The sequence below is a fragment of the Delphinapterus leucas genome, chromosome 2 (assembly GCF_059928025.1).
Source record: "Delphinapterus leucas isolate spDelLeu-1000000601 "Yukka" chromosome 2, BTC_Dleu_Yukka2, whole genome shotgun sequence".
NCBI classification, from domain to species: domain Eukaryota; kingdom Metazoa; phylum Chordata; class Mammalia; order Artiodactyla; family Monodontidae; genus Delphinapterus; species Delphinapterus leucas.
Window position 1 is genome coordinate 151,078,819 of NC_143130.1, and position 15,177 is coordinate 151,093,995.

Sequence of the window (15,177 nt, forward strand, 5' to 3'; positions counted from 1 at the left end):
AGAATGGTTTGGCTGACAAATCTCTGGTAGTTGTTATTTCCCCAATAGTTTTTCTTTTCTTTCTTTTTTTTTTTTTTAACTGAGATATGATTGACATATAACACTGTATTAGTTTTGGGTGTACCACATAATGATCCAGTATTTGTATATATCCCGAAATGATCACCAAAACAAGTCTAGTTAACATCTGTCACCATACCTAGTTACACAATTTGATTTTCTTACGATGAGAACCTTTAAGATCTACTCTCTCAGCAACTTTCATTTACGAAATACAGTGTTATTAACTGTAGTCACCATGATGGACATTACCTTAATGTTTTTTCTTTCCCCGGCTTTTGGAACCTCACTGTATGCTTGTGCAGCTTAATATTCAGCCCAAGACTCAAGGGAACCCCTGTGTAGATTTCTGAGCCTCTTTCACCGTGTGGTTTCCTCTTCTTTGGTGTTCTGCCCAGCCGCCTCAACCTTCCAAACCTCCAGCATGTTCTAGCTCCCCTCTTCAAATCCCTGCTCTGTGCCGTTGTTTTGAAAGTACTTCCAGGTAGAAAGCTGGGTGGGGATCATAGGGCTCACCTTCTTGATACTTTTTTCTCAGGGAACACTATCCAATGCTGCCTATTGTAAAATGTCTGAAAAAAGGTTGTTTCAGGTATTTTGTCTATTTTTCTATTTATTTACAATGGGAGAGCAGGTCCTCTACCAAGTGCTGTTATGGCCAGAAGTAGAAGTCTTAGATACTTGTTACGTGTCATCTCATTTAATCCCCACAAACTCTGCTAGATGCCAGTTATCCCCATTTTACAGAATTGGCTTCTTTCCATTAACTAACATGCCCAAGGTTAGGTAGCTAGTAAGCATTAAGGAGGGAGAACAGGTCCTAGTGTTATGGTTAATGACGTGTTTAGAGAAAGCATAAATGTAGAATTAGGTACAGTGAAGCCCGAAGAGCTCTGCCTTGTGGCTGTATCTTCCCCTCTCTCGAGCCCTTGAGCTAAAAATACTCAAGCCGTCTCATGAGACAGCTCCACTTGTCATGTATTATAATTATATTCAGATTTTAGTACTCTGGTAAAGGAGGAAGAGGCTCAGGAAAGGAAGGATTGATGGAACTGTCAAACCATTTCTTCTTTTTCCCAGTGTTCCATACAAAGTCCAGTTTCCATCTCAGAAATAAGGACTTCTAGCAAACAAGCTACAGATGTGTCAGGGGTTGGAACAGTTCTGCAATGAAGAAACTTTCAGGAGTAAATTTTTTTCTCTCATTATTTGGATGGCATAACCTCTAGATAATTACCATCCCCTCACACTACCGTAAATACGAAAATAAGCTTCCCACCAAGCAGTTTATTATTTGAAAGCTGGAGACCACCCTCATTTTAAGCTGTGTGTATGGATTATTATTGGGGAAATTATTTCCCGAATGAAGCATGTTTGTCAAGTCAGCACGTAAGAGACTTAGAAACCCTTTGAAAACCATTCCTTCAAAGCTCTGCCTTCTTTGATTTGCCACAATATTAGTGAATGTTTGTTGCTTCCCCCATTTTTCAGCAGTATTATAAAGATCGTTGAGGGCTTCCCTGGTAGCGCAGTGGTTGAGAGTCCGCCTGCCGATGCAGGGGACACGGGTTCGTGCCCCGGTCTGGGAAGATCCCACATGCCGCGGAGTGGCTGGGCCCGTGAGCCATGGCCGCTGAGCCTGCGCATCCGGAGCCTGTGCTCCGCAACGGGAGAGGCCATAACAGTAAGAGGCCCGCGTACCGAAAAAGAAAAAAAAAAGAAAAAAAGATCGTTGAGATTCACGGTCTTAGAGGAGATGGAAGACTTTTCATAAAGAAAATAAATCCTTTATTTGGAATATTTAACCTTTGATAAAGAAGGGAGTAAAACTAGCATTATTTAAATGTTTCACACATGCAAAGGACTGTTTGGAGTTCTAGAGACTGATGAGTGAAGAAAAGTTTTCTTTTTTCATCTCCTAAACTTTAAACTGTGTTATACTGTAAGGTTTTTCCTTTGAGTGTTACTGAGATGCAGTTGGCAAAGAAATTAAAATATGTAAAAGGCCCTATTTAAGGCAGCTACACTTTTTATCTCAACTGCACAAAATTCTAAGTTCTGATCAACACATTTCTTGAGCATCTTTTATGGGCTAGTACTTTGCATTGTTTCAGTCCTCACAACAGTGAGAAGAATATCGAGCGGCGAGGGGTGGAGAAGTGCAGTGACTTGTTTGTGGTCATTTAGTAACTGATGCTGGAGGTATTGGAATTCAGGTCTTCATACTTGCAGGTGGGAATCCAGGTAATTGCAGGTATCTTGCAAAGTGCTCAGTAGGTAGAAGATAGTAGTGACTGATTCCTAAGTACCTGTCCCACATCATCGCTTATCCTTTTTTCACCATATGTTAGTGATTTTAAGAAGCCTTCAGTCCTGGGCACATACACATGCATACTTGCACATTCCCTGAACTGACACAGTATGAATTCTCCTGTCATGGCAAAGGGTGGTATTACAAACTCTCCTTGATCCCTTCCTCAGTGAAGTAAAGTAACCTACCTCCTGACCATGGTTAAAGGTACACTGAAAAAACATGAGTAAATATGGTAGATGCCAGAGAAGGTGGGATTCTCGGCTTCCCCAAATACTTTGTTACTGAGTGGGTGAAATAGTACTACAAGGAGGCGTGAACAGTACTACAAGAGGTGTGCCATCCAGTGTTCCAGATGTTAATACTTGTCCCCGGCTGTGCTTCTGAGCATTGACCTCTGCATCCCCAGACCCGGAAGCAAGCTTTCATAGAAGGGAGATCTGGGGTCTTAAATGGATGGCCCTCAGCAGTCAGCTGACTATTGTAGGATTTCAAGCTATGGATAATAATCAGATCCGCAACCTGTCTGCGATTTTGTTCTGCATTTGATGTGTTCTGTAGTGGTGAGGACGTTCATAAGCTGAGCTTAAGCTTTCTTCATTCTTTTGACTTTATTAGTCTGCGTGCAGTTAGGTCATGAGATTGCTTTTCTCTTTGTATTCATAAATATTTAAAACTAGGAACTTCCCCAAAATCAAATTGCTTAGGCTTGATCCTTTATCTAGCTTTTCTGAAGTCAAACGTATCTGTTAGTGACCAGGAAGTGGTTACATAAAAATCGAATTACTTTTTCCTGATTCAGATTCCTACACATCCACCTTTATCATCCAAGTTTTATTCTCCTTAAAGCAAAAGAGTTGAGCCAAGAGAAGTCAAGAATGAATATGACATTGACCGGATCTGAAACTGCTTCTACAAACTTATTAACCTATTCATACCATCTTCAAATAGAAGTGCCTAATGTAGGGTATTATCACTTATCGACACCTTTTCAAAGCAGCTGACAAGAATATTCTTATCATTCCTCAATTATTCAGTGTCTTCTTATCATCTAGTTTGAATATTAGAAATTTTATTTTCTGTGACTTAGTGTAGAGGGCTGACCTTATTAGTGGATATACACCATTCGCTGGTAGTATAATTTGGAGGCAAATCACATGATTATCAAGATGACCTATAAGATGCCCAAATTTATTTTTTAACTTTTAAAGCTCCATACAAATATGAAGGAGCATTATCTTCTTTTTATCCCTCTTCTATAAACATATTTTTCCCCTTAGAAATCACTCAATATATACTCTTTTCAACCAGAGAAAAAAAGATTTTTGTCATTTTCCCAATGGTCATCTTCCTGATTTTCACTCTGTTAAGTATTTCATGGTCACAAGGTCACTAAAATAATAATAATAACAACATTAAATGCCTTATTCTTCAGAGAATATAACATACATTCAGTTTCCATTCTCTCTGGTAAAGTTTAGCAATTATGTACAGTAATTTCAGGATTTTGGAATTCCTTTCTTCTCAGAAAAGAATATTTCATTGTTTTGGCCCTAGTTTCATGTCTGAAACTTTTGAAACTGTTTCCAGACTGTTTAAAATTATCAGCAAAGCTGAGATTTTCGGAGGTCCCTAGAAGAAGACTGGTCATGCAGCATCCATTGTATAAAATGAGGCAAGCGTCGGAAAGAGAGAAAGGACAAGAAATAGAAAACAAATTATCTTCAGGCTTGTCTTCATTTTCCTTTCCTGGTAGTAATGCCTTTAGAATTAGAAAGACATATAAAGCAAAATGTAGTAAATGAACACTGGATGATAATTTGTTTTCTAGTTCATTAACTTTGCTTTAAATTGACTTGAAACACACGTAAGTACTCATCACAGCTGACACATTGACTTGAAAGTTGTAAAATGTGTGAATCAGTTCTAGAGGTATTTATAGCAAGGGTCCTTAACAACAGAAACCTTCATATTCAAGATCTGTCTTAAGTAGGTCAATGATTTATTGCAGTTGTATTTTTTTGTGGTAATGGTCATTAACATTTAGAAGATATTTTTCTTGGGGTTTACGTGTCGGTACGTATCTTTGCAGTTTTTCAAAAGTAGTCTTTGCTTTATTCTACATTTATCTTGTTTTTAAAATCCTTTGTGTTTTATGCCCTCTTCAAAATTAAGATCCAGGGTTGAAACTCAGGGCTCTAGAACATCTTAACAGGTCTCTGCAAACCTCCCTTATGGTCTATTCTTGGAGCAGCGCCTAAGGGCAGTGCAGCTACTGCATTAGAGTCCCCTGGGGGTGTTTATTAAAATAGATTCTTCTGCCCAGCCCCACACCTATGGAGCAGTACATCTGGGAGTGGAGGATGGGAAGCTGCCTTTTAAGCGGCTTCCCAGCGGATTCCATGCACACTCCAGTTTGAGAACTACTGCCTTTCGGTACATGCCAGAGGCTGTCTTGCAGCGTCATTCTCTAAAATGCGGTAAAGTGTTTGCTCCTTAGCAATATGGTTGGTGGAGGATTGAGTTTACCCAAAATGAATGCATTTCTGTTCATTTTGCCGCCTGTAAGTCCAGGTACTAATCTAAAGATATTCCCCTTCAATTGGACAGTTAATAATTCTCTTTGGTTTCCAGGTATTTATGAGCACGTTGATTTGTTAATGATTAAGGGGGTCGAGGTTGTTTTTCTCCTTAAGGAAGGTGAGAACAGAACACACTCAGTCTTAAATTGTTGGACATTGCTGTAATACCTTTGTTATTCAGTGTTACAGTCTTGTTAAGTTTCCATCTATTAAGAACAAAACGGTTCTCTTGCTTGAGTCAGAAGTATTGGAAAAAATGTTCTGAACTTGAAGTCTGTGGATGGAATTCAGGGGCCTGTGAACTTAGATGGGAAGTATTTTTTCATTTATCTTCACTGACCCCTAATTGAAATTTAGCATTTCCTTCAGTTATGAATGTAGGCAACACACCACAGTAGTATAAGCTCTACCTGTGATTCTATCACCAGTAGAAAGCATAGGTATTTTCATACTATATTGTTTGTTGTTGGACGTATGTCAAGATACTGCTTATGCACTTCACTATGTCAGAATTATAGTAGTTATTAGACCAACTGCTTAAACTTATTATATAAATCTTATGCTATTATATCATTTTAAAATTGTTTTGATAGTGGTATTTTTCAATCTGTTGATTTCTGTTGAAATCTTATGTATTTTATGTTATGCATTTACAAATATTATTCTCAGAAGGAATCCAAAGGCTTCACTAGACTGCCAAGGGGGGAATTGGGTACAAAAAATGGGTAAGAACTCCTATACTGTGTCTTGTCTTAGGATGTCTTCATCCTAAACCATTTCCCTTTTTTTTTTTTTTGAGATCCATCTCTTAAATGAACTATTTTTCCTATTGTTACAGTTGTCTCATGTATTTTTTTTTTTTACTGTAGCTGATTCCACTGGAACCCATTCTCTGTACACAACATACAAAGACTATGAGATCATGTTCCATGTTTCTACCATGCTGCCATACACACCTAACAACAAGCAGCAGGTAAGAGATCCTTGTGTCATCTCTGGGTTTTTTTGCCCTTGTTTCATTTCCCCCAGAAGCCTAAGTGGCAAGTTTATAAAATCTTAAACCAGAATTTAATGTTGCACCTGTCACAGCAGCAGGAAGCTTTGTACTTTGTGGAAGTAAGGAATAGCAAATGAGCTGAAAACAAATGAAGAGACACAAATTCTAGGTTAACAGCCAGCTGGATGGCTTTGTGAATTAATCATTTGCTTTTCACCCACGAGAATTGAGGTTTTCCTGAAATCTGAAAAGAACAAGTTGAAATCATGTTGATGAGATGACTCTGCAGGGTTGCAAAGAACACATATGAGTGGGTGAAATTTCATCTCAAGAGGCCAGTGTACAAAGCAGGAAAGTACTGATGTTTCATTTCAAATTTCAAAGGAGGTTTCCTCCACTAACTTGGAGAAGAATCAAAATGTCAATGGGGGCTCAGGAAAATGTTTTTTCTTGATGTGTTCTTCAGGGGACAACATAAGTAACAATTGCATTTGTGTACCTCTTGTGTACCTCATACACAGAGTTTCTTTTAAAAAGATCTAAAAGCACAAGGCCTAGTACTAAAATGTAGTCTGTGAGATGATAAAATGCGAAAACTAAGAAATGGCAGATGGTTACAGAGCAAGATGGAAATGGTACTGTTTTAAAGAGTATGTGGTGGTAGTTGTTTTTAAAAAGTGTTTTAAAACAAATGATACCAAACTGAAACTTAAAAGAACCAGAGAACTAACAGACTCTCCTTTCAGTAGCTGTTACAAACACAGCAGTCTAGTATCACTTCTGACCTTAAAACGGACATAGATTTTGTTATTGTCAATTGTTGTACTAACAGAACACAGGGCCAGCTGCAGAATGAATCACATCCTCTTTCACAGAATTTAACAAAATATGGATCGAATCTGAACACATCGTCACTTTAGGTTTGATTACATCACACATCTCAGTAACAAAATCTTGCCTCTTACGATTACCAAAGCAATCAAAACGTAGGAAGCAAAGCAATGAATCAGCTATAAATCTGAAATAAACCTATTTTAAGATAAATTCCCCTGTCTGGAGTTTATTGACAGTTTGTTTTATGCAAACTCCAAGTTCTAGATTTTTGAGAGGAAAATACCCTGCTAAGAAAAATATACTAAACTCACTCTGACCAGACAGTAGAGAGAATTTAAGAACATCAACAAATGATCTTTAAAGGGGAGATGAAGGCTTATTCTACCTGATTGCTCAGCAGAGAAAGGTAACATGTGGGGGAATGGGGGTAAAAAATTTAGTAACAAGACAATTGTATATCCAGCTAAATGAGTCAAAGGGCTGAGCTGAGTGAGTTGGCATTTAAGTGGACATCCATCCAAATTATTTAATTTGGGGTCCAATCAAGGCAAAAGTATTATGGTCCTGAATCAGAGTGAAAGAATAATTTGTATTCTACATATTAAGAAATTTAAAATTCTCTAGCTAAAGAATTTATTTCTTCTACATAGATTATGTTATGCTTGGAAAACCCAGAAAGAACGTGTCTTTCAAAATCTTTTTGCAGAAATTGGTTTATAAATACTGTCTTTTTTTTCATTATATATAATGTGAGATGGATAGGTTTATTTCTATTTGGGTCCTTTAGTAAGACAGTAACATTACATATCAGGCCATATTTTGAAGGAAGAATGACATTGTATCAAAAAGACAATGGCATCTATGCAGGAATGACATATACATAGATTGTATTTGAACTTGATAGGTTCAAGATTCTGAGGAGATTAATAATCTTTGATGATGGGTATATTTTATATAGCAATCAATACAGAGCAGCCTTTATTTCTGTAACATCTGATAATATTCCATGTTTAGAAATGAAGTACACAGCCTCATTAGAAGATCATTTGGGATGCTTTAAAATTCCTAAGGTTAAAAGTACATTTCCTGAACATTCTAACTCCCAATTCTCAACCCTAATCTAATAGGCTGTTGTTTCTCCCAGCTGGCAGCCAGTACTCAGTCACTGATTTTACTGATACGTAATCTGTGTAAGGTAAAGTCACTGGAGACTGTTTTTTTAAAGGTTTATAAATACAAGCTTATGTCTAATAGATAGTTTATATAAATGTCACGTTTAGTTGTTTTCCTCCTGGTAGGAGCCTCCACGTAATAAATATGAGTAATACAAATTTTGTTCAGTTTTTCTTCACATGATTGAGTTAAACTCCCTAATAACCCCTTCCTAGAGAGGCGCTGAGCTAGGATGATTTGGAGTGCCTGAATTTGAAAGCCACTTTTCCAAAACACCGTTTAATGTGAAACAGAAGGTGGTCTTAAGTAGCTATCACTGTAATTAAAGAAGCTATTTAAACCTGAAATTTAACCTGCTTTAAAACTGTTAGAACATTTTGGAATATTATTAATTTCTGTATTCCCAGCTTGTGCCACAAAAAGTATTATCAGAAAACACCTTAGCCACATTTCTTTAAATGAAGCTAATTAAATCAGAACATAAATTGCGTTGTAATTACTTTAACCGTTCTCATCTTTAAAAAATACTCCCTATGGCAAGTTTCTTACATGAAAATGGAACAAAACTGTTGTTATGGAAACTGAAGATTTGGAGATGCTGGGACTTGGCGTAATATGCTAGAGATTAGTTAGATCTATTTGAATGGACTGTGTGTTTTATGCAAATTTCTGAATATTCATTTCCATATTCTTCCTTGGAGGGAATGATAAGACCTGCTAAAATATGGGCAATAACTGTGTAGGTTACCTCCCCTAATATGTACTGATTAATAATGAATGTTTTAAGTACAGTTACATAAGGGAATCGGGAGTTACAAGCAGAGCGTTGTCATTTATGTCTCTTACTTATGTTTTCTTTTAGCTCCTACGGAAGCGGCACATTGGAAACGATATCGTAACAATTGTTTTCCAAGAGCCTGGAGCACAGCCATTCAGCCCGAAAAACATCCGATCCCACTTTCAGCACGTTTTCGTCATTGTCAGGGTTCACAACCCCTGCACTGACAGTGTCTGTTACAGGTACTGGCTCCAGAGGTGGCTGGATGGGCATTGGTGCGCGGTCACATCGAAGGCCCCCCTCCAGCTCTGCTTTCTGAAGTTGCAGTGGGAAGTCTATTGCTATTTATTTGTGTCTTTAAACTATGCTTGCGGATGGCTGAATTCACAGGATGACGTAACCTGATGGCATTGACATTCCCCAGACGTGTTGGTTAGACACCTGCCATTTCCATTTGCACCTCCTTCTTAGGTGGCATCCTTCATCCATGCCATCTGGACACCAGCTAATTACTCATGCTGCTAATTATATTTTGCTTTTGCCATGCCAAAAGCAGAGAAGAATGCTCATAATAAGTAGGGAAGAGAAGTTTAATTTTTTTTAATTATTATTATTATTTTTAAAAAACCCAAACCCTTGCTTAGGGCTGACTTGATTACCTCTAACATTTCTGACTGCAATCTTAGGGGTATTTCTATGCTTTGTTAAGCATTTGGTGGAATGGTTTCAGTGTCCCTCGTTGACCTAGTCTCATGAGTATCAGAATTCAAGCATCTACCTGCAGAGGCCTCTGCAAGAATCCTGGAGAGGGTTGGTGTTGAAGAGGGTACGAACCTGTGATGCTGTGTTGACGTGAGTGTAGTGCCAAGAAGATGTGCGAGGATGTTCTAGCATTAGTAAGATGTCCTAATAGGAATCTATCCTTTCAAAATATGAAAGATTATCATATCTTTCCATCCCTAAAATTTAGAAGACAAGACTTTGTTAATTTTGGATCTTTGTTTTTGAATTAACAGAGCCACCTACACAGAAAGTGGCCAGTGCAGACAGATAATTGGTTTGTTGTGAGATCTACAACTGTCTAATCCCTAGGTGTAATGCAGGTTAAATATAGGAGAACAAGCAAGTTCAGGGAACAAAACAAGTCAAGGTTACATTGGACTCCTGCTGACTGCCATCATCCTTGCCCATTCCACAGTAACTACGTATGATGAGCTCTAATTAGAAGCCCAGCTCTGATCTAGGCACCTTATTTGTGTTACCTCATTTAATTATTTTTTAAATTATTTTATTTATTTTTGGCTGCGTTGGGTCTTTGTTGCTGCACGCAGGCTTTCTCTGGTTGCGGCAAGTGGGGGCTACTCTTCGTTGCGGTGCACGGGCTTCTCATTGCGGTGGCTTCTCTTGTTGCGGAGCACAGGCTCTAGGCACGCGGGCTTCAGCAGCTGTGGCATGCGGGCTCAGTAGTCGTGGCTCTTGGGCTCTAGAGCGCTGGCTCAGTAGTTACAGCACACGAGCTTAGTTGCTCCACGGCATGTGGGATCTTCCTGGACCAGGGCTTGAACCCGTGTCCCCTGCATTGGCAGGCGGATTCTTAACCACTGCGCCACCAGGGAAGCCCTCATTTAATTTTTAAAACCTCTGAGGTAGGTGCTGTTTTAATCCCTGTTTTCAGATGAGGAAATTTAAGCACTTGGGGGTAAGGTAACTTACACAAGGTCGGCCGGTACTAGGTGGAGTTTAGGTTTGAATGTACCAAGTCTAATTTTAGAGTCCAGTCTCTTAATGGCTCTGCCATGCTGTCTTCCTCCATGCCATGTGCAATAGGGGTCTTTGCTGCCCCTGCTGCTGATGTACTAGCTATTCCTGAACTTCTCGGGTGCCAATATGAAAACCCCAGACCAGGGAGTTCTGTAGCTTCCTAGACTCAGTGGGTGGAAACTCAAACAAAGGGAACCTAGATCTGAAGCTTTTTCTCAAGAATATGGTCTCCAAAAGCTGCTTTATTTAGGTGTAGAAGGAAAGAATTAGTGCAGAACATTTGACTGTAATTGGGGTGGATAACTATTTGCATTTAGAAAATACCCCAAGCAATTGAAATGTTCTATGTACTGGATTCGGGCAAAGGATTTCATACTACTTTGTAGATAGAAAACTAAACCCTTTTTGCAGTGGTCACTAGGAAGTTTGGGGAGTGGAAAGCTATGTACTTTCTTTTAAAAAGAGATTCTTCTTTTAAAGGTGTTTGTCTAAATAAAGTGCTGTCCAACAGAAATATAATTCAAGTCACATATCAAATTTATATTTTCCAATAGCCATATTTTTAAAGTAACAAGAAATAGGTAAAATTAATTTTAACAATATGTTTTTGACCCAGTAGTATATTTTATTTACCTGATATATCCAAATATTATTATTTCAACATGTAATTTTTTTTTTTTTTTTTTGCGGTACGCGGGCCTCTCACTGTTGTGGTCTCTCCCGTTGCGGAGCACAGGCTCGGCGGCCATGGCTCACGGGCCCAGCCGCTCCGCGGCATGTGGGATCTTCCCAGACCGGGGCACGAACCCGTGTCCCCTGCATCGGCAGGCGGATTCTCAACCCCTGCGCCACCAGGGAAGCCCGTCAACACGTAATTTTTAAATTTTAAAAATTACTGAGATATCTTACGTATTTTTGGACTAAGACTTTGAAATCTTGAGTGCATTTTTGACTTACAGCTCATCTCAGGATGCTCAATTTTCATTGGAAATAATCTGTATTTAGATTTCATAAAATTTGCAATTGGAGAAGTAGATTCATAATAGCTTATTGGAAACATACTTTTTAAGTATGTCTCCTTCTCCTTCAAAGACTTTTGAAAAACTGAATCGAGTGTCAGTTTTTAAAATTTAATGTGATTTAATACTCTTTGGTCATACTAGCCACATTTCCAGTACTCAGTAGCCACAGGAAGTATGGCCAGTGCAAGTCTAAATAGACTGATAAGGAGCAAAGGTGTCTGAACCTTCTTAATTACTTGGCTGGATGAGTAAGTGATATCTGTTTTATTCTTTTCAAACCCTCCTTCCCAGCCTGAAACTCATGATTTTTGCTCTCTCTCTTTCTTATTTTTAATCTCTTACCTGGAGAGCCCATCTTCTTAAGCCCACCTTGTGATGCTGGGAACCTTTGCAGGAGGACACTGGACACCCCTGCTCACAAGACATGGGCTAGTCTGGAGTTTCCCTAGTTGCCAAGCTTACTTGAAGACCCAGTGCACTGTGATTTTTGGAACTAAAGTAGTGATCTTTTCCTATTATAAACTTTGTGTACATGAATTTTTCTCAGTCCTTCTTAAACTCAAGTAGGTTTGTTTCCTGGGGTATGTGGTGATGCCAGGAGATGTTTAAAGGCCCAGAATAACTAGGGTACCTCTCTTGTAGTCTTTAATGCTTGGGGGAAGGGATGTTTATTTTCATGAGAAAATAAATGTATTATGAAGTAGAATGGAAAATTTGTATCAATTTTAAGATACCACGTGGGTCTTCAAAGAGTTTTCATACCTGTGGGCTTTTCTTATACATTGGCCCCTCCCCAAACTACTAGAGATGTTGAATTTATAGGCCTCTTTCATTAGGGATACTCTGGTGGGAAAGCTTAGAGATGCATTTAATTTGTACAAATTATATTTAAATCTCATTTATCTCTAAGAGGTGTAGTTAGAATAATTCAAAGCCTTTTCATCATTTAAAATCTCTTGTTCCCACTTTCTCCACTGTGAACACTCACTTTTATTTACTGACGTCTACCTGGTGCCCAGAGTATGGAAAGTTATTTCCTCAAAGGAATGTCTTGCTCTAATTGTGTAGAGAATTGTGGGGTCAATACAGGCTAAAGATATAAAGAACATTTAACTGAGAAAATGGGATTCGGTGTGTGTTTTGAAGCACAGATGGTGGGATTCAGTGGCAAAATGAGAATAATCCTGTGAGTCTAGGGGTGGAAAGTGGTATAGATGAACACGTAGACACAGGAAGGAAAGTGGACAGTACAGTAAGAAGGCTATGCTGTCAGAGAGATGAGTGGGCAGTGGAAGCCCTTGGAATGCTCGGCCAGCCAATAACACTGTATAAATAGTTCTAGGAAAATTTACTCACCGTCACCGTGCAAGGAAATTTATATACAGAAACACAAATTTAGGCTTTATTGTCATTCATTTATTTTTCGCTAGTTCTTTACAGTCCTTATCAGAATACACTAGGTACCATTCTAGGCTCTGGGATTCAACGGGGGAACAAAGTGACAAAAATCCCTATAGTGAATATGGAAATGAGGCTCTGAAATAGTGTGTGTTGTATCACCCTCGGAACTAGAAAGTTTATACAGGAAAAAATGACTAGTTTAAGTTAATGCCAGAGGCCAGTTAACCTTGAATAGTAGACATAGCCAAGAACTCAGAAATTAATCACTAAGTCTGTGTACAAAAGCTTATTATGCCCATACCTGATAAGAGGACCCTGTGGTCTCTATTAGTTTACTTGTATCATTACAAAGAGCTTAATCGTCTGGTTTCAGTTGATAGAGCAGATTAGAAGCAACAAATCAAAAAGATGAGCCGTTTAGTGGCAAGGATGTACTGAAAGCATCAATAAGTGATTACCAGTAAGGGAGATGTAGAAAAACGATTCACATTAAAGGTACAAATTCAATAAGCATAGCAGTCTGGGGTCACTTGGTTTGGGACCAAACAACCAAATATCCGTCACTCACCCTGAGGGCCTCACTTTGTAAAAACATGGTGCAAAAACTTTTTCACCATTTTTTTTAACAGGTAATAAATTAATGGATCTAGGCATTGATCATCAAAGGCTGAAAACATCATAAAAAGAGATAAATGCGTGTCTCATAATGGAAGAATACAACCGCATCTCGGAATTAGTCTTATCCTCTCTTCCCAAAATTGAATGTGAATCCAATCAAACCTCTAGAGAGGCCAGGAAATACAAAAGACCAAAGAACATGTTTGTATTCAGCAAAATTCAGGCTCTGGACTATGTGACACATAGCCCAGTTTCTTCAACAAATAAATTGCAAGAAATAAAAGAGAAGTGAAGTAAGAGAAGTGGAGGGGCATTAACAGAATATAAAAATTTAAGATAAAATTAATTAATTGTAATGTATGGGCCTTATTTGGATTCATTTCAGACAGACTATTTAAAAATCTTAGGACATCTTAAACAATTGAAAGATAGAACTTTGATTCACTCTATGATGAAATTAAAGAATTATTGTTCATCTCAAAACTAGTATAGTAGTAAGTGGTTTTTATAAAGACTGTCTTCAAAAACAGATGTTAAATTGTGGTCAGTAACTGTGTTTGGGAAGGTAGATATATATGTTACTCCTCTCAGAAAGATTTCTGTATTCAGTGGTTAAGATGTAATAAATGTTAAAAGGAGTTAGAGTGATGTAGTATAAAAAGCACCTGGAATCAGACCAGACAGTTAAACATATCAGATTTTAAATTTCCCTTTCTGTTCAATGGAAGGTGGCTTGACATCTACCTGAAATCCCATAAGTAAAGTATCTGGTGTAGGCAGGGAGTGTTGTGTATGCACATTAAATGACCATGCCTTTTTCTTCTTTTCTCCTCTTGAATAAAAATAAATATGCAAGCTTCAACCAGGAAGAAAAATAACAAAGGTGGAAATTTCTTTCAGAAAGTCTATTCCAAGCCATCATTAGTCAGCATCCCTGTTGTCCCATGTAGCTGACCTTTCTAAGACAAAACTCTGAATATGTCACTCTTTGTGCTTAAAACCATTTAGGGCAACTTTTTTTTTTTTTTCAGTACGCGGGCCTCTCACTGCTGTGGCCTCTCCCGTTGTGGAGCACAGGCTCCGGACGCGCAGGCTCAGCGGCCATGGCTCACGGGCCCAGCCTCTCCGCGGCACGCGGGATCTTCCCGTGCCGGGGCACGAACCCGTGTCCCCTGCATCAGCAGGCGGACTCTCAACCACTGCGCCACAAGGGAAGCCCCATTTGGGGCAACTTTGAGACTCCCCAGCATAGCCTACTTCATGGAGCCCTTCAGGTCTGGCCTCTCTTGTCCCTCGGCATCCACTGGCACCTCTCCCAGTCCTCCCCCCAGCATAGAGCTACTTACAGCCCCTCCTCTCTGCACATGCCGCTCTCTGGGCAAGAATGCCTCTTCTTACACACCCCTGCCACTTTCATCTAATGAACGCCTGCTCTTCTTTTCTCTGAGGCGGCTCCCCTGACCTCCCAGGACTGGATAAAGTGCCGTTCCGAAGTGTTTCCAGTAGCGCACTACACCTCCCTAGGAGAGCACTCACACCACAAGCGGTAGCCCCACCAGGCTTTGAGCTTCTGCAGGGCTGAGCCTGTGACATCTCATCCTTGGTCCTGGCGTATAGTCGGTGCCCAGTGAGTGCTGGTG

At 39.2% G+C, this 15,177-nt stretch overlaps 1 protein-coding gene across 28 annotated transcripts in view; it reads left to right on the forward strand.

Annotated features, from left to right (window-relative positions):
- SIPA1L1 (signal induced proliferation associated 1 like 1) overlaps positions 1-15,177 on the forward strand; it is a 499,569-nt gene that overhangs the window by 397,304 nt on the left and 87,088 nt on the right. For all 28 annotated transcript variants that reach the window (XM_022570226.2, XM_022570222.2, XM_089907908.1 and 25 more), the window contains 2 exons: positions 5,823-5,926; positions 8,820-8,977. In XM_022570226.2, the coding sequence (XP_022425934.1) occupies positions 5,823-5,926; positions 8,820-8,977 (262 nt within the window). The remainder of the gene's footprint in view (positions 1-5,822; positions 5,927-8,819; positions 8,978-15,177) is intronic.